The 20,620-nt window shown below is 37.7% G+C and overlaps 1 protein-coding gene across 2 annotated transcripts in view; it reads right to left on the bottom strand.

Moving 5' to 3' along the window:
• LOC139940355 (protein FAM53A-like) overlaps window positions 1–20,620 on the bottom strand; it is a 96,821-nt gene that overhangs the window by 4,788 nt on the left and 71,413 nt on the right. The window contains exon 6 of one of the 2 annotated variants that reach the window (XM_071936569.1): window positions 9,949–10,002. The exons of the other annotated variant lie outside the window; for it this stretch is intronic. Coding sequence (XP_071792670.1) covers window positions 9,949–10,002 — 54 coding nt within the window. The remainder of the gene's footprint in view (window positions 1–9,948; window positions 10,003–20,620) is intronic. 2 annotated transcript variants of the gene reach the window in all.

Below are 20,620 nucleotides of genomic sequence, written 5' to 3'. Positions count from 1 at the left end.
AGGAAAAAAGAAATAAACAGCAGAATCTAAAGGACCTCTTTTCAAGAGACAAAATATTTTTCTAAGAAACACCTCCTGCAGGTATAGGTCAATGTAGCCCCATGAACTGAATCTTGATGTCCACATACATAACTTGTCCTAGTTGCTTGCGCTTTAATCCAATAAAGACCCATTCGCTGACAAAGGCGACGACTTATTACATTATTCTCATCAATATATCCCTCGCCTTGGTTTATAGTTTCAGTGGCTATTCCGTCTAATAACTTGAAACGTTATATGAATGAGGAGCACATTCTAGTTAGAGAGGTTGGGGACTTGTGTATACACCGCTCTAACAAATTTTTTAATGCATATTGATTTCCATGGAAGATGGGGTTTTGAAATTCCAGGCTAGAAGAAGACGAGAGCTGAAGATGCACAAAGACTATAATATACCTGTACTGATACGGGATTTTGTTGGGAAGATGAGATAGACCACGTCTGGATGAGGTCACCCTAAAGCCGGGTTCATACTTCCTGCGAATGCGAGTGCGAAGCGAACTTATAAATACGTAACATGGGTGTCTTAGGAGCAAATGTTAGCAGGAGTTGAATGTTACTTGCTCGTGGGATGGCTGGGGTTTCTAAACACTGGTTTGAGAAGTAGAAATCAGGAGTGAGATTGTATGTAAATGAAGAAATCATGAAAATTGGGTAAAGCGTTTAATCTTGCTGTGATGTTAATCACTTAGAACTGCAGGAAGCTACATTTTAGAAGAGTACAGACTCTCAAAACGATTTCAAACAATTATCCAAAGGCCATTGCCTAATTTCATAGAGCTGCTTTAAGACAATGGACACTGTTTTTGGTAATTGTCACAGACCAGTCTTCTTACTTGATGTATATCAACATATGCATAAAATAACAAACCTGTGAAAATTTTAACCCAATTGGTGGTCGAAGTCGCGAGAGAATGATGGAAGAAAAAACACCCTTGTCACACGAAGTTGTGTGCTTTCAGATGCTTGATCTCAAGACCTCAAGTTCTTAACCTGAGGCCTCGAAATCAAATTCGTGGAAAATTACTTCTTTCTAGAAAACTGTGTCACTTCAGAGGGAGCCGTTTCTCACAAAGTTTTATACTATTAACCTCTCCCCCATACTATTTACCAAGTGAGGTTTTATGCTAGTAATTATTTTGAGTAATTACATGTACCAATAGTGTCCTCTGCCTTTGAGCACAAAAAATAGCTAAGCACAACAACAACAATGCCTACCAGAATAAGGCAACAAGCCAAAATACCATTAGAAAGCTCAGAAATTACATGCCCGGTGCGACACAGGCAAAAGTATTTAAAAAACATATAGATTAAAGACAATGAAATACAAGAATCTTTACTATGATAACTGACGCATGATGAAATAGACTTAATTCGTAATAAAATAATGACGCCTTCTATAGCGCCAGTATTCACAAAAGTGCTCGTGGCGCTTGCTCCAATAAAAATAAAGTTCCTCTGTTGTTGTGCTCCAATTGCAACGTCAAATTCAACTTCACAATAGCATTTTGTACTTACACAAGAAAATGTATGTCACAGGATTGAAATCAAATAAAAAACAATTTCAACAACGAAATTCTGTGGGGAAGCTTGAAAGTAGATTGTAAAGAAATCAGGAAAAATAGTTCATACCTCCTGGAGATGCCATAGCAGAGATTAGGAAATGGAAAGCCAGGCTGACATAATTGTAAACTAATGCCTTCTTCTGACCTAAGTGAGGGTGCTGTTTTTAACCAGTGACATCACCTGATCACAGGGATCCATTGTCAAAGACAGCAGCGACAGACATGTAAATGCTCTCTAAACTGCCGGACCACTCAGTTGTGAAGAAAAGTAAGAAAAAAACATATTTAATGGCTCCATGTTTCGAGCCTGGTGAATCTTTTCTACAAGGCAGATATCTTTTGTTACCCAAAAATTTGTACTAACTAATTTAATAATCACCTAAAGTAAACACTGAGTGTTGGCAATGAAGCATTAGAATGCGTTCCTACCAAAAAAATGTATAGGTGGAAATGTCTGATAATAAAAAATGCTGGCGGAGAGTATAGATGGCGATACAAAAGCACATGGTGAAAGTTGAGATGGATTCCTTTCAGTGGAGCACGATTGTAATGCAAGAAGGAGACGTGAGGACAAATTGGCGAAGGAGGGTCTATGAAGGGAGGCAGGGAGGCTGGCAAAGTTTGTAGGCCAAGCACAAAGATGCAGTTCCTTCATTTAAATAGTTGATAAACCAACGCAGACAGCCCCTATTGTGCTTTGTCCCCAACCGTACTTGATCGATACTGCAGCCTGCCTTAATAACGCTCTCTAATGAATTAACCCTATGGGAGTTGAGTTGCCGAATTGCACAGGGGAAGATCTCTCACAGAGACTAGATATAATACATTCCGCTTTTCCTGAAACTGTGTTTTCTACATTAGGATTAAGTACCGCCCAACACTTCACACAGGAGCAGCCACTGTGTGGAAAAAAAGACCAGTCTTGAAAATGATCAGGCAGGCAAGAAAGTGATCGTGAAATTACAGTAATCCTAAGCGAAGCTTGTAGCCATGCATGCAAACAGTTCCTCTGCACTTAAAAGGATTAAATGCTCGAAATGCAATCAACTGATAAAAAAATAATAATCATAGTGAACGTTGGAAAAACCCAGCACTGCCAGCGGAATGAAGTAACAGACTTTATGTATCATAGAAGACAGCCCCATAATCATACGTGTAATTGCCACAAGTCTCAGATTGATGTTACGGTAAGGCCAGAGCAGGGCTTTCACACGCTGTCAACTTGTATATTATCTGACAAGACAGGAGAGAAAAGGGGAAATGCTAACCAAAGCCAAAGCTGGGGAATATGAGAAAAATATGTCGCTGTCGGCTTTGTGTGGCATATCTCTCATTCTCTGGATCATGTTTGAAGGCAAAGGAAAGAGATTAAAAAGGCAGCTGTTATGGGAATCACATTCTCATGTGTGAGTTATGGCAGAGTGGCATCAAGTACACTCCTAATGCACTCCAGCTGAAAGTTGGCACCAAATACATGAAAAGTAGGTACGACTGAAAAGTATGACTGTCAATTTGACATAAATATCCAACTAAAATTTGTTCACCATGCTGTTGTTTTTTGGGGGCACGGGAAAGTTCGCTTTAATGGCAATTTTTGCAAATAAATTAGTAACTTAAAGTTGAAACACTAAATTTGTCTGCCTTTAATCCATGTGAATAAATGAGGAGTTGATATGAATATATAACTGACCTCAGCACGACCTTCATAAACAACAGCTCGCATGAAATGTTAGTAAATATCGTGACAGTTTTTTGCTCTTTTCTCAACAAGTAGATGCTGTACACCTGAAACTTTCATATGCGACTTGTAGTGTTTCTCTCTTTATATTTTTGCCCACAAATTGTCATTACGATGACAAAAAACAATCCACGACTCTACCATTACAAAGGACTCTTTTAAACGAGTAAACTATAAACCATGCAAGCCATCAATAATTTTTGAGAATTTTATAGCTTTAATCTGATTGGATAGCTTTTGAATCTGAGATCGAAGGCAACCTCTTAATCTGGCCCTATGAGAGTCGTTGACTTGAGAATTGAACGTCGATGGATATAATTAGATTGGGCTTTAATCATTATTATTGTCGGGTATTTGGTTGTTCACACTTTCATCAAAGAGCAATAAAGGACAAAGTATGTGGAGTAACATACGGAAAAAACCATGTTTGATGTTGCAGGGTATATTATTTCAATTCAATTAACCTAGTTGGCAAATGAAGGTCCCTGTATAGAATTTCTAAGTCTCATGGTTTTGGAGGTTTATTCCACTATGGGAAAGACATACAATCACAAACATATATGTAGGGAATCATTCAAGAGTATGAATGATGGATTCTGTTCGGAAAATTTGACCTGTGACGAGGAAACCCAGTAATCCGAATAGGATCTGTTTACAACTTGCCCGTAATGCAATCTACTACCATAAGAACCTCTGGCATGCAGGATTCATAAACCAGTGAGTAATTTATCTTGCCTGTCATTTTTTGGTCCAGCAATGACAACACAAAACAGGACAAGAAATGAAAAGGGGGATAAATTTGCACAGCAAAATACAGAACTGAAATGTTAACCCAGAATTGTTTTCTTTCTTTTTCTTCCACAGAAGAACTTTTGACACTGGGGTGGGTGAACTCCCTCAAATTTCTCACATGCCAAGCGACTGCTTCACAAGGATCTTGATCATGCACACTCACCTGAGAAATTAACTGAAAGGTCAAAGTTGCATCTCCATGGAAAATACAGACTAAGAAGTGGGGGTGATTTATACGAAACTTTCTTGAGACCCGAGGAGTGATATCGGATCTTTGGGCTACAGCAGTCACTGCATCATGGCTTATAATTAGACACATAGGAAACCACAGATTCATAGAAAACACCTGACGTACTGTGCTTGATTAATCAGAAGATGCAGCCCAAGGCATAGGAGAAGTCAAAGGCGAGAAACGCTCACCCATGAGAACAGCTTGGCAAGAAAACTACCTTGTAATCATCTGGAATGAACTTGTACAAATATTACATCCACATGTTGGATAACCACTGACTATAAAACAACAGGGAATCTTGAGGATGGTTGACCTTTTGAGATTCTAAACCCTGGATTTGGCAAGAGTGGGATTTGGACCTAGATCAATCACGTGGAAGAGAGGTTAAGCAACAGCTTTAGGGTCTTGCTGAAACACACTAAAAAATCATCAATTCCACATGTTGCATAAGCACAAAGAAATGAAGATGCATCTGACTATTTTTCTTCACAGTTGACCTTATTAAGCATTCTCAAAACCTATCCAGCGATTTTGGTAATGCAGCCAGGGTGGGATTGGAACCCAGATCAATTAGGTGAAAGGAAGTTAAGTACCTGCAATAGATTTTGACTGGTGACATTTTCAGGCTTGAGGAGCTTTCTGATCAATTTGTGGGTTAGAGAGGGTGGTATGAAAGCGAGTGTCTAGAGGGAGAGGTCCACTAGGAGCAAACTTAGCAATCAGAATGAGGCCAGGTGTAGTGCTCCAAGTCTTTCACTTTCTGCCAATGATCCATGTTAAAGGCTGATTTGATACACTCCGGTTGCATTTTGTTCAGCTACGTTTGACACGAAAAAAAAACTTCCTCTCGCTACAGCTAGATCCTATTTAAGTTTTGACATAGCAACTTTCTCAGAGGACATCGTTTCTTAGACTCATATCATAGGTATAAAACAACAATTTTCTTGTTTTTAATAACTCCCTTGTATTTGCTCTAGACATTAATGTTTAAGGCAGGGATATTTTTTTCAGACAATGTGTCTGCGGTGCACTGATCATAAAAAAAGAACTACCAAACAAGAAACATAAATTAAAGGATGGATCAAATTTAAAATCGCCTGACAAAACCTTCTGATTACGACCCCAATCTTTATGATAACAATTTCCTTTTCTACTTAGCAAGACTTGCCTTTGCTTAGCATATTTGGTGTAAATTTGGCCCCTGTGCTCAAAACTGCACTATTATTGAATAAATATTGATCAAGCTTTGATAAGAAAAGCACCCTTGCAAACAAACAAAGGCAACAAAACATTACAAAATGAATGAGCTCTCTGTGATGTTGAAATCAATAACACAATATAATGACAACTGGGATGCGAGCGAGGTGCTGTTCTACTGCTAAAAAGTGTAAGTGTTAGATTTCACAATTTGAGGTCAAATTTGCTTATAGTATTGGCTCAGTTTCACAATCCAGTTAAAGTAATAAACCACAATGGAAACAGAGTGGGTAAGTTTTAAATAATTTGGGGCTGAACAAAGTCAAATTGACTCTAGTGGGATTTGAACCTCCAGATTCAACTGCCAGTCCTCATACAGCTGAGCCATCTAGCCCTAATGTTGGTGATCTCCCTACATTGTTCAGGGGTTTCCAGTCAAAGCCATTACTGCTGATAACCAGGGACCATTCGCAAGTTTATGATACAACCTGGGAAGTGGCAGGAGCGGGATCACCATATTACTCGAATGTGATTTGAAGTTACGACCTTTGCAATTCTTGGGTTCGGATCCAACCTGAGTAATATGCCTGTGATTTTTTTCACAGAACTCGGTTAGTACTGAGTATACAGTGCTAACACACTGGTGTATAATTAATTGGTAAAAACCAAAATAAATATTCTTTATCTTATGCAAAATTAACATCTATTCTGTACTTTAGCATGATCAGACAAATGCTACAGTACCAGACTGAGAAGAACAAATATCGAAAATATGACTACAAAATGAGAGTTTGGTAGAAAAACTAACAGAAGCAGATGCTTTTGTCTTTCAAATTTCCTTGTTTACTGATATTTCGCCATTTTTCAAAGAAAAAAGAGAAAGATGGTTATCACATACATTAAAGTGGACTAAGACTGCTGGTTCCGGCCATTTTTCTTAAAGAAGAACTTGCAAAAATAAGGGGCTCCTAAAATTGCAGAAATTGCAATAAATCACGTTACTTGGCAGCATGCCCACAGTGGACAAAAACCAATTGAATTATTTGCCATGAGGCACGTGTAAGATGGAGAATAAAGACGGAGGAGATTACTATGAGGTTCTAGAATAGATCTTTGAATATTTTATGGAGGATACCGAATCCCCCGAGGCGAGGTAAACAAAACTGCAACTATCTTGAGCACGGGGCTCCTGGGATAACATCACTAAAAACCGCTTTTAAATCATGAGCTTTGTCAAGCATTATTGATCATTGGATCATAAAAGAATTCTTTAGTGACACAGCAAACCTTGTATTCTACTTATTAACCAAGGCGATGTTTCAAACGAGTTGTTGCCATGTGAGCACTTTAGGTTCAATGTGTGTAGGCCTAGTAATGCACTTGGAAGCTCAGTGATTCATTCTAAAAGAAAGGTCTTTCAAATATGAAGTTGACTACAAACCAGAGTGCAAAATTGATATTTGTTTCATGGTTGCATAACAAAATATTGTTTTTAGCCCCCCCCCCCCCTTCAAAAAATAGTTCTTGCATATAAAAGGTTATCTAATAATGATATTATACAAAAAATACAAGCAGGAAAGACATAGAAAAATGGAAATCATTCATTCTAAGCTCCATCGACTCGCTGAATTTAAAATTATAATTGAACAGATGCTAAGTGTACTACGATGAAAGTATTCCTGTTATTTCTCTATAAATGCAGCATATACTGTTTAGCTTGTCACGTCTCATGTCCTATTCTTTTATTCCCATACTTTGAGAGTCAATTTACAAAAACTGCATGCTTGAACTGTGTACAGAGCATTCATTAGATACCATAGCAACTTGACCCTATACATTGTGATACATCAGGTGATATCTGTTGATGAGGTCGGGTGTCAGAGGTCGGGTGTGAAAAGTCGGGTGTCAGAGGTCAGATTTCAAATATCCAAGCTAAGATGTAGACACACCGATCCCTTTCAATGAGGCTTAAGAAATAAAATAACATGCATTTTAACATGTTCCTTATCTCTTCCAATGCATCTACATGTACTACACACTCCCTTCCGCCCCACTGATGACAAGAAGATGACAAAAGCTCACACCCAACTTATAAGGAGAACAGGAGAACCACAGGCCCCCAGACAAACTCGAGCTTCACCGCATGAACTTACATCAATTTTATTTGCACCATTAGAGAAGCTTTCAGAATTGGTGGGAAGAAAGTTCTCTACCAGTCTTGGAAACCCACTTTGAAGGCCACATTACTGTTGCCCTGCTTTTGCCTTCATGCTCTTGCCTTCATGCTCCCTTAAAATTATCCCATTATTCTCATCTTTGACAGATCCATGGCCTTGTTTTAAAATGTAAAGCTTTCCAAAATGAAACTGACCTTGCCCATTCCAAACAAATTAAATGCCAGATGAAAAGGATAATGACATAAAGACTATGCTGGCAACCAAGTCACTCGGGTACTTCGACCCACTTTACAAATCTGATGGACTTTACAGTCCGCTTCCAACAAACTCCAAGGATTTCATCTTTGAAAATCTCAATCCTATACAATGACCCGTACTTCATGTAAGCATGACTTCATTACACAAACAGCAACTATAAGCCCAGGAGAAAAAACGCCTACAGCAAAGTAGGTTAGAGTCAATTGTTAATGAAGGTCAGATGAGAAAAGGCACATAACATTTTGGCTTAATATAATAAGGTGTTCATGCATTTTCTCAGACTTATATAGTGACAACTGACATCAGATCATATTTAACCCTCTATGGAGGGACTAACTTCAGTTATTTCTAACTCTCCCCCATCTCCCCACAAGATTTAACAACAGTCAACTGGCTATTATTCATCAGTCAAGACCAAATCCCTCACACACAGGGCAGGGGGTCGCAAGAACAATACAAACTTAATCTCCTGGGGTGAAACACAAGGAACTGGGGTGAATGGGAGAGCTAGACAGAGTGATCTATGGCTTGTTCTGTCTGATCTCTCCTTGGCAACCTGAACACAGTGTAATTAACCTTCAGTTTCTTGTTTAAAGCCCAAAGGAAACTCACAATGAACATTCCTAGTTCAAACAATTGAAACTCGGCCAAGTTTAAACTGCCAGGTTTACATGTAGTCTTCATAAAGAAATGAGTCAAAATGCTGGAACGTGATTTTGAATTTGATTGAATTTTACCATTTGGGCCCAAGGCATTCCATTACACAAATAAAAAACTTACTATTGTTTCAGAGACAAGCGCAAAAAAATGTATCCCTAACCTCAGTTTTCTTCTACAACTGTGACAAGCATGTGCGATTCTACTTGTCCTACCCTATTCCATTTGTTTTTGTTTTTTTAACAATTCAATGTAACACCTCCGGTTTTCCAACATGTCTACAAATTTCAAACTCGCTCTGTGAAAAAAAGCAAGATTTATACTTTCTCATCCAGACAGGTTTCAACAGCATTCTGACTCAAAAATGCAATTCAAGAACTGTCAAGGTAAAGATCATGATTCTAGGAATTCTTCTGATCATGGATGGTCGCCCCACAAAGAGAGAGAGAGAGAAAAAAAAAATTGGAGGGTTATGAGCAGAGGCAGGGAGATGTCAAGCGCCTGTGCTGAATGATGATAATGAGAAGACAGCTTAGATTTCATTCCTTTTGGTCTGGATTTTTTCCCAAGGCCACAGATGAACAGTTCTAATTGAGAGTGTGAACCACTTTCTCAAGCAGGGGTCCAGATCTCACAACATGATGCTTTACTGTAAGCATAGTTGTAAGTGAGGGCTTAAGCCCTATTCACATGATGACAATAAAACCAATGTCCCTTGCTACAAAAAAACTATAGAGCAATGTTTGAGAAGGTTTCACCAGAGACCTTGGACATACCAAAACATTCTTTCCTCTCACTCACATGAAAGGTAATTTGTAAATTATTTCACAACCTTGCCAAAATAAAGCAAAGGACTCAATCTAAAATGCTGTTGTGTGAAAACGGCTTTCGCAACTGATATTCTACCCTCTGCTCAGTTAAGTTTTGTCAAGTAATCATGGTTGCTTCAGTGCATAAATTATGTAAAAGTACCTAAAAAGTAGTAAAAAATGGTTGTAAGCCAACAGTGAAGATAAGTTTGCTAAACGCAGGAAATATTTGCTTAGTAGAAGCAGATTACCATCAACACTGTGTGTTGCTTGTGTGTGGTTACCAACTAACTTTTACTTAGCGGATGAATTTGTTAAGCTGCTTTATGAAATTGATCACTGGACATTGAGCTGGCAGTTAGTACAAAGCTTCAACAGATGTTCTGAATCAAAGAGGAAAGATCCAAAACATGCAGTGACTTAGAGATGAGGAATAGTGAAATCTGGTTCAGTTAATCTCCTTATTAAAGATAATCACACTCACCATGCATTTGTTGTTTCCAAGCCTTCTGTGCCTATGTGATGAGTCAAGCGAGTTCTAGAGCAGAGAAAAAAAAAGGGATTTAGTGATTTCTTTGATCCCTTTTAATCTATTCCAACCATCAAAAACAGCATTACAAAATGGATAAGCATTTAAGATAGTTTGCAGAGTTCCTGTCCGTGTTCTCTGAACAAAGTCACTCATTAATCCTTGCTCTTGCTCAACTCTTCACTTTAAAAGCAGAATTGTTTCAAACATTGAGGGGATCTGAAACCGTCTTTTCAGTCTAAATGTCATAGTGTGATCCATGATCCCAAGAAGATCGTTACTCAAGAGCAGAATGAATTTAACCAAATCCATCAGAGTGTTGCTACTAAACCAGGGGGACTTGGCAAATATTAAATTGTGGACTGAAAGGATTGAAACCCAGGGAGCAAGGTGTGAGGATGAAGATAAATTGTAGGAGGCTGTTGAGTGATGAGGGCATGTCTTGGGACCGGAGCTTGGCAATCACCACCAGGTTTGATGGGAGAACTCATCAAAACTATTTACAGATAGAGGTGATGAGAGAAAAATGAGAGTTTGTGGAGGGTTATATGAAAGATGTGTTTAACTTTAGTTTGGAATTTGTAAACTTTATCCATACTTGGGATTGATGAACAGAGACTAATGCGGAATTTTTTTTTTCTTCTTCAAATTCATTCTTATTTGTATGAGAGGAAAGATGATACTTTGTTCATTATTAATAAAGCAGTCTTAAGCCCCTTTCACACGAGCGCTGCAAACGTGGGTCCCTGGTTAAGGGCGCCAGCCGTCTGTCACCTTTACCGCGTGCGATTTTTTAGCGAGCATTCACACGACACGCACACACACATGTAAACAAAAGTCCCTCGTTTGGGTAGGCCTACTGCATGGACAAAAGTCTACAAGCAAGAGGCTTGAGTTAAAACAAAAACCTTACAGTTAAAAGGAATAAAATAAATCAATTTCATTGAAATCAGTTAAGTCACATAAAATGTAGAATATTTTAAAAACATTTGCGATAACGTAACTCTCATCCCGGCGGCCGGCGGGAAGGGGGTTACGTTTTCGAAGCTAAAAAAAGAAGAACACAAAATTCCACGATTCAAATAGCTTTTTGGACGTTAAAAATGCTACATTGTTGAATGGAAATGCTTTTTAGATATGAAATTATTGATGAGACATACCAAATAATGAATTAAAACATCGAAAAGCTTTGCCAAATGACGTTTTCTGCTTGCGATTGAACGATGTTTTTGCTTCAAGGTTTGAGCTTGTCTTGAAATGCAGCGATCCAGCAACGTCGAGTCATGATCGAGTCAAAGAAAAACACAAAATTCCACGATTCAAATAGATTTTTGGACATTAAAAACGCTACATTGTTGAATGAAAATGTTTTTTAGATATGAAATTATTGATGAAACATAACAAATGGTGAATTAAAACATCGAAAAGCTTTGCCAAATGACGTATTCTGCTTCCGATTGAACGGTGTTTTTGCTTCAAGGTTTGGGCTGGTCTAGCATCCGGCCACAAAACCCACCAGCCAAACGGATCGTAGTCCAGCGTTGAGCAGATATACATGTACATGTATGTACATGTAAATGTATATGCATGCTATAGTTCGCCCATTTCTTCCTCCATAGTTCTTCACGTGTCAACGCAGCGGTCCCTCGTTACGATCGCAGGCATCCGGTTCAGACGATGGCTCCCCGTGATTATAACATCGATGTGATTTTTTGGAGGAGGTCTCGATCTGTGTTATGAACAACACGGGACCCAGGTAATTTCGTAACATACATAGCATTCACACAACGTGGATTTGCGATTTCATAACATCGATGTTATGAAATCGCACGGGACCCTCGTTTACAGCGCTCGTGTGAATGGGCCTTTATATAGCACATGCATCACCCAATAAGGTGCTGTAGGCACTTTTTGAAAAGAGAAACATTTTTTTAAGACAGGTTTAAAAGTTTTGTTTTAATTCTAAGACCAACTGATGAACCTTGTAAGAGTTTACATGGTGCTGCTGGATTCAACAGCCACTGCCAGAAACACCGGTGCAAAAACCCTTTCTCTAGCGATAAGTTTAACTGGGTTCTTTTACATGCATTGCACAATATACAGCACATGCATCTTTAATCCAACCCGAAGGTTGAAAAGTAAATTATCATTGTTAGATATTTATGAAGGAGGATTAGTCTTCTTACACTGAGTGGAACCCATAGGCCTAAATATACATTTGTAAATATGAAGCAACGAGCAGTTGTTGATGTGGGAAGGAAGCCCTGATGGGTAACACCCACACACTTAGGTAAGGAGTGAAAACCTGCACAACAAGCGAGGCTCCCAAGGTGGGATTCAAACCACAGTCCATAGAGGTGAATGAGACGCAGTGAATAATAACACCATCAAAACCTGAATCCCATTATTCCTGGTTAACATTCCATGGCAGGTTATAAAATGGTTTCTATGGTAACTCTTAATTAAGTATTATTGGAATTTTATAATGTAGGTACAATACATGTAGTAATTAATTGGCCCTGCAACATCATTTCATCAGATTTTCAGAGAATTAATAATTACGTAAAAACTGGTTTCCAATTTGAGTTTTAATTTATTACACATCTTAGTAATCGATTTTACACATTAATCATTTCAAGTATCCGACATATGATCTCATAATGAATACTTAAATAAAATAAAGTATCAAATGAGGGTGATCAAGCTATATATGTTCAACATTTATGGGCTGAAATTAAATTGACTTTGGGTTGAACAAAGAATATTTGAGTGGAGCAAAATTTGAGCCTGCGAACTCCGGATTAAGTGGTGGTGTTCTACCAAGCCTTACTATAGTGTTCTCCGCTACATCCAAAGAACCGCCCAAGTTTCTGATACAACCTGGGAAGCGACTATTTATTTTGAATATCAACTAATAATCCACTAGGAAAACTGACTGGATAACCTTTAAATGACTTCAGCAGGGTTTGAACTCCCGACCTCTGGATTAATAATGAGCTGGATGTGAACCTGCAACCTCTGGATTAATGTGTCGATGCTCTGCCAATCTAGCCCCGAGATTATATTGACTTATTTTCTTTAAAGCTCTGTCTTCCATGCTGCATGATGTCAAAGGTTTGTTTTGATCATTATGCCAGTGGTAAGAAATACCAAATAATCCACACAAATTAAAAAGACATCTTCAGGTTACTTTCCGCGAAATATAAACTACATTGCCTCAATGTTTTTTCAAACATCCTGCTCTGGGCGCCCATCCCTGTCAACACAGGAAACAAAAACAAACAGCAAACTACAATTTCACAAAGTGTGTGTATACGTGTTCAATACAGGCATTGAGCCAGCCCCAAAGGAACATAATTACAGTTGATTTGTGTGATTTGTGATGCATCTCTTAATGTGTAGGTGTGAAACCCCTGATTAGTCCAGGCTAGCACTCTTCATCAAAAGTTGAATAGCGTAGAGTTAGAATGACTGGGGCGAGTGATTAACATAGGTTGTTGTCCGCGCTGAAATTAATACCCCATACATCACTACAAGAAAATGTGGCGTTTAATTCACATGTAATTGTTACGATGCTGATGACAACAGTTGTTGTTAATTAACTCATTACTTCAAAGCCTTCTTAATTACGCTTTACATGTACTTTCGAGAGTTGGTTTAATGAGCTTTCTAAAGAGCAAACGCAGACAATGTAGATGTTTTACGTCACGGAATTTAATACAGTTGTAAACTTTGGTATTTTGTTTTGTGTAACAAAGTAAACCCATAAAAAAACCTTTTTACCTTAATATGTACATTGTGTCCATGCTGTAAAATTGTTTTGGGGTCATAAATGACATGGTTCAACTGTGAATTTATAATTTAATTCCTGGCGAAGGCTGATCTATTTATATATTGCTCCGTAAAAGACCAAACACAAAGTTATTAAGGACTGCCTGAAATTGGAATCCAACAATAGCGTAATTATGAGGCTCTTTTTGCACTGAGGAAGTTGAAAAATTGATTACTCTATGCCCATGAATGACACGGGAGCCCTCGTTCAATTTTGTTCATACTACTTTTGAGTTCATATTCTTATACATAGTAAATTATTTTTTATAGATTTTATTCAATTTCATATTTTTTTTTAAGGTACTGTTCAAAACATTTCTCGCAGGATTGACTGTAGTAATGGACTTTGTTAAACTATAGAGGGCATCATGACACCGTACAAACCGGATGTACTCACATGAAACCCAACACTGGAAAGCTGATAATGCCATTTGGTTGGGGGAAAGCGGGGGGCACGCACTTAGCCATAGTAGTATCTAAGTGGAAACAGGAACCCCCCTTCGACTGACCCTGACCCTATGCATTCTGCTTCCCTTTTATATTTTGCATTTTTCTTTTTCTTTTTTCACTAAGAGACATGTGGCCACACGGTTAGTGCCCCGGTAAATAAAGGGTGGCATTTTAAATTAGCCAACGTTCCAGGCTTCCAACAAGTGCTCCAAATGTTGAGTGTTTAAAATGCATTTTTTGGATGTCAAGATGAAACAGCAGCTAACATTTAAAACGCTTGGCTGCTATTTAAAGGCACTGGACACTATTGGTAATTACTCAAAAAATTAACAGTATAAAAACTTACTTGGTGACGAGCAATGAGAGTTGTTGATAATATAAAGCATTGTGAAAAGGGTTCCCTAAAAAAAAGAAAAACATAGTTTTTGAGAACGAAATCATTTCTCGCTAAAATTTTTGAATTGAATTTGAGACCTCAGCTGAGGTCTTGAATTCAAGCATCTGAAGGCACACAACTTATGCGACAAGGGTGTTTTTTCTTCCATTATTCTCTGGCAACTTCGACGACCAATTGAGGTAAAATTTGTACAGGTTTGTTATTTTATGCATACAATGAGATACACCAAGGAGAAGACTGGTCTTTGACAATTACCAAAGGTGTCAATGTCTTTAAAATGCTTGGCTGCTATTTGATCGTTACAACAGCAAGAGAGAATATACCTGCACAAAATGAATATTTCAAATGGTTTTAAAAAATCTTGCAGGGAGATGACATTTACAAGCTGGTGGGTTTCAAACTCCCGAAGGCAAATACTCTCCCGACTCCAGGGATTGCCAACAAAATAGACTTTGGAAGAACTGGGTGGGAGGCGACTAATTCATGCTCTTTGTATATCCCCAATGATGCTCAGCACACCCACAAATGTGTTTTGATTCCTTGGCAATAAATAGCGATGGTAAATCTTTCTCTTAATAGCATGTCCATTATCTCAAAGCCAAAGTGATTGAATAATATGAATGATGGATCATGCTTAGACTGAAGTAATACATTTAATGTATTTCAGCCCCCCCCCCCCTTCAATCCCCAAAGCCACCCCCTTAAAACAAACCCATTATAAACTTGCTGATTTTGCACTCATTAAGTTGTTTTTACCGCAATAATATATCTGATAGGATTTGCTCTTAGGCTATTGTGACTGAGAACATTTCTCCATTAAATTTGTTTGTTCAAAATGGCAGAGACTGAGAAATAACTAACTACATGTAAATGACCAAAAACATGTCCAATAATTGATTTTTAAAAATCACACAAGGTAAACACCTATATAAAAAATAATAATTAGTTGATAACCTGGGGCGCTCCTTCCTGACTGAAGAGCCCAAGGAGACAGTACGTACATCAATGATGAAATTACAACTGCTCATTTGGACGATCAAGTCTATAGTTGTACATGTAGTTTGTGAATTAATTTACAGCAAATATTGACCCAAGTTGATTGTACTTGTGCAAACGTACAGCGGACTGTGGGCAACAACAGTGATGGGATTTCTAATTCATGATACAGGCAACTGAAGCCCTATTCTGTAAAGACGGAGTGAAGTATGCCATTACACTTTCTCATCACAAGTCGTATTTCTCCAGTTAAGTGGTTTGTTTCTTGTGATTATCAGTCAAATTAGTGCTGGTATGAAAACGCTGAAAATATCACAATGAAAAGCATTCAAGCTTAGGAAAATAAGTCTAATAATCTGACAGTATTTCTCCTGCAAGGCAGTGCTATAAAAATATATAACCCTTACTACGTTGAAGAGAAAGCTGATAACATACTCAAAGGATTATTGTGAACTTAAAGGAATTAATGTAGCATTAATGAAAATAGAGATGTACCATCATATTTTCAGGTTGGAATGATAAAACGGGAAATGAGTTCCCTTTTTTTTTAACCATTAAACAAAAAACATCATTAAATCAATCATTAAAAGGATCCATTATAAAAGAAAAAGAAAAAAAAATTGTTTTTATTTTGTTGCTTCCTGGATGTGGTACAGAATCTATTGACATTAGCATTGCGTGATATACTTCTCCTTACATGTACACCCAAATGTACACTTAAATATATTTTGTTAAATAGTTATTCATGAGAGAGTGTCAATGCTGACAAACAAGTCTGAAACTGGTATCCAGATCTTACATGTCTTAGAAGAAATATTGAAATAATGGCAGTTCCAACCCTGGGTAACCCCTGTAGTTTTGGATTTTAAATAGCGAGGTTCATAAAAGAGTAGGTTTAGAAAGTTTTTAGAAAAGTAACTGCATTTTATTTCAACATGCAGATATAACACATTTTGAATTCAAACAAAAGTCTGAGATTTCTCATCCATGTTTGCTTTCTTAAGAAATGCTTCAGGTAAATGACCACCAAGCAGAGACATCTTGTTATCTACCTCACAAAATCACACAACCAGATTGGAGGAGTGCCTTCCAGCAAAGCAGCATGGCCCCTCTTTATGTAGCACCGCAGTGGGTTTACTACACACAGGAAATCTGACAAGATGGCCAAAGATTAATAAAGCTTTCTACCCCAACGGGTCCATGTAAAGTGTTTTAATATCGACTTCAATTCCAGTCACGGATGGGGTGCTGAAGGCTTGTGGCCTCTGAGGAAAGTACAACCATCTTGCAGAAGCTACTCTCTTCCTGAGCAGATCGAAATCACCACAAATTAACAGTGACAGGAATAACCCCTGAAATCCAGATTTGTATTTTCTGCAACAGCTTCACTTGGCATCTTGTAATAGCTTCTCAAGCTTTTTAAAAGGCCACTCTTCAAAAAAGAAAATAAAACAGAACTGGGATTTATTATTTTTATTTATTTATTTATTTATTTTTTTTTTTTTGGGGGGGAGGGGTGCTATTCAACCTGTTCGAGTCATAAACATCTGTGTATTTAAATTTATGATAACCTGGTAGAGAAGGGTGTACACATTAGGTATCAATTGGAAGTGCTTGTTTAAATTCTGGTCAACCCCCCCCCCCCCCCCCCCCCCCTCCACTAAGTGGCGCATGTATACAGTACAGGACATTAGACTTGAAACGCAGACTATCCCAGTACCAACATAAACACATGAGTACATTTCATTCAACTGTTGTTCAGCTTTCAATAACAGTAACACAAAAAAAAGCGAGTACACAACGCCGTCACAAACCGTCAATCACAACATCCACTTAAAGTCACCGTCCACTCTCTCCAAGACAGTCTTAACACAGTTAAATGAAGATTAATATCAATTCCTGAGATGCAAACTACTCTCAGCAGTGATTTTAAGTATTGCCAAATGATATCTGTGAGACCATTAGCTGTAAGTTCCTCGGATGGTTTATGATTGCAGAAGCCTGTTGTAAGAAGATGCATGTGAATGCACTATTCCACATCCATCAGAGGCAGGGAGTCAGAATGTTAACTGGCTGCGTTTACTTACACACAGGAAGATCATCAGCTATGTGAGGAGTGGGAAAACAGATTTATAACTCCCTATATTACAAGAAGTACATATGTGTATGATATTACACAGAGGAAAATATTTCTGGAACAGGGAAAAAGTGCAGGTGGCACTTGGTTTGGGCCCCTACCTGAATCTCTAGAGTTGTGTAATTCTATCATGTTCATGATGTAATAAAGGAGTCAAGAGCTTCAGTATTGGTTTGGGCGGGACACACATGCACTTGTGTCTCAGGGATTTATTGAATTTGTTAACGACTTCAAATCTTACTAATCTGAATCGGAGGATGAATGTATACATCTTTTGTGACTTTTCATACATGTAGGACTTTGTTTATCATTAAAATTTGCTAAGAGGTAATTTCTGTCAATGACACAGACGTCAGAACCTTCGTTACTGTTTGCATGTATATAAAATAAATTTTAAAAAATGAGTTAGTTAGATTCTTGTACTCTGCAAAGTTGTACCCCTTGAATGCAATGGGGTAAAACATTCTTGAAAAAAACCCACACAGCATTCCTTTCAGTTTTCCCAAGACATGTCTTATTGATTTACAGGGACATGTTTAACACCATAATCCAATTTCTGTTTCTCACATTTTAAAGACGTTAAAGTACAGCATTTTCAAGCAATGAGCTATATCTTTAGTTGAAGTATGCGTTCTAACATGTATATCTTTAGTTGAAGAATGCGTGCTTACATTTAGCTTGGATATTTTACTTTTATTACCTTTGGGTAATAAAGCAAAATCAGATCATCAGAACTATCAAAGGTTGAAGTACTTTAGATGGAATGTTTTCCCCCGGATGATTGATATCCAAACAAATTTTATACTCTGTTAGCTTCAATGCGATTATTCATTAACTAAAGCTATGGCTTCACTTCAAATAACTGGGTTAAAGTTAGGCCAAACAGGAACCCCTATCCGTGCTTCAACACGGACTTCATTATGAAGATCCCATCAAGATTTTAAACTTCAAACTTCAAAAAACGCACGCACACATCTCAACAACCAGAATGTAAAGAGAGCTCGCCGGCAGTTCATACAAGTATTATGAGAGATACTAGAGAGTGCAGCCAACCAAACCAGAACAAAATAACCCTGCAATTTACAAACAATCCTCGCGACTGATCCATCCATTTTCTAGGATTTCAAGCGTGGATTTAAAAATGGATGAAGAGGCGAATTGACATGATCAGCAGATGATGCATAACAGCGAAAAACTCCCATCCATAAAATGCAGTCCCTCCTTTTGAAGGCCAGGCGAGCATGCTTCACAAGCAGATGGCAATCAAAATGATCTATGGGTTAAGCTTATTTCATTAAAACCATAGTATGCACCAGCAATTTAAAAAACAAGAAGTTGGTGGACAACACGCTTCAAATTTATGAACGCGATGCCATAAAAACCTTGGTGTTGCTTGTCAGAGGAGGAACACGGCTCAATAAATCGCAAAACAAATTCCATTTTCTTGGTTTGATTAATGAAGTTCTCAGTGTTTTTTTTTTTTCTTCTAAGAAATATTTCATATCAAGAGGTCACTGCACATTCTTTAGAGAAGAAATGAATATAATATTGCATGATCGCCAATAAAGCGCATAGATTTCAATTTTGATTCATCAAGACTGGGTTTCAGTACAAAAGGAGATTATATTTCTCATGAATCCAGTCTGAGTACTAACATGGAGGAAGGAAACTCCATGGTTCTAATAAGTAGAACAAATGAACTGCTTTCTCATCAAACCATGGTCAAACAGAGAAGAAAATAATTACTCCAAGAGTGCATTCACTAGAAGTGCGTGAAACTATGAACAGCTGTTATTATGAAAAAAATGAATGATTTGATGACTGATTAATTCAGCTTTGACTCAAGAGCCTGCTTTGACAAATAATATGTTATCAAGTATGTCAAGTTCCCTCTGTTCAATCACAATAATAGAGGCTGAATCTTAGCACACCAAAACGGGATCAGACTCTTTGTCCTTCAAGCCTCAATAGACTGTGCAAGTCTCGCACGTAGCGAAAATGAGAACTTAATTCGAAAAAAAGTATATTTTTGTACAAAACCAAATTGTATTGAAAACGTTATTTGTTAAAAGATTCTTAAAGATTATTATTTTTAACGTACTTTTTGTATAATTATTATTTTAATTCGTGTACATAATAATTGTTTTGTTTAAATTAACGTAAAAATTATACATTTATCGGGACGAGGATCGCTGTTCGACATCGACCGGGATGGTTTTTCTAATACACCCCGTTTGTGAATCACGTCCAATTGGTGCGATCATCACATAGGTTCAGCGATAATGGGAACGTCAATTGGGTAGTATTCTTAATTGTTTAGAGTAAACCGGAAACTGGAGGTCAAGTTTTTTCTTTAGTTTTCTTCGTTAATTTGTTGAATTGATTTTACTTTTCTGTTTTTAATTACTTATTTTTACATTCCCAAGAACATATTCACTTTTTAGAGTCATAACTTATGTTAAACTAAAATTATTGGCAGAACAAAATCTCCCCAACGTAAAACTCCATTAGGTTGGGACCACAATGGTCCCGGAAGTTCAATTTCTCGCGAGACTTGCACAGTCTATATGACAACATTGACGAATAACTTTATAACTCTGCTACAATCTTTGCCAGGTTCCCAGAATACCACATGGCAAAAGCAGTTCAAATTCTGAAGTCATCAAAGGGTGCAAAACCATTTTTCCATCCAGCCTCACTATGATCAAAGTGATTTTAATGGAAGAGAATCAAAATGGTGGCACTGTGATCAAAGTCCTCCACAATACTTTAGGATGCGGAGTTTTATGAGCAGAGAGCGATGTCATAAACATGTA

This window comes from Asterias amurensis, chromosome 8 (genome assembly GCF_032118995.1).
Source record: "Asterias amurensis chromosome 8, ASM3211899v1".
NCBI classification, from domain to species: domain Eukaryota; kingdom Metazoa; phylum Echinodermata; class Asteroidea; order Forcipulatida; family Asteriidae; genus Asterias; species Asterias amurensis.
The sequence above is the reverse complement of the archived record's forward strand: the minus strand, read 5'-3'. Positions and strand labels throughout refer to the sequence as shown.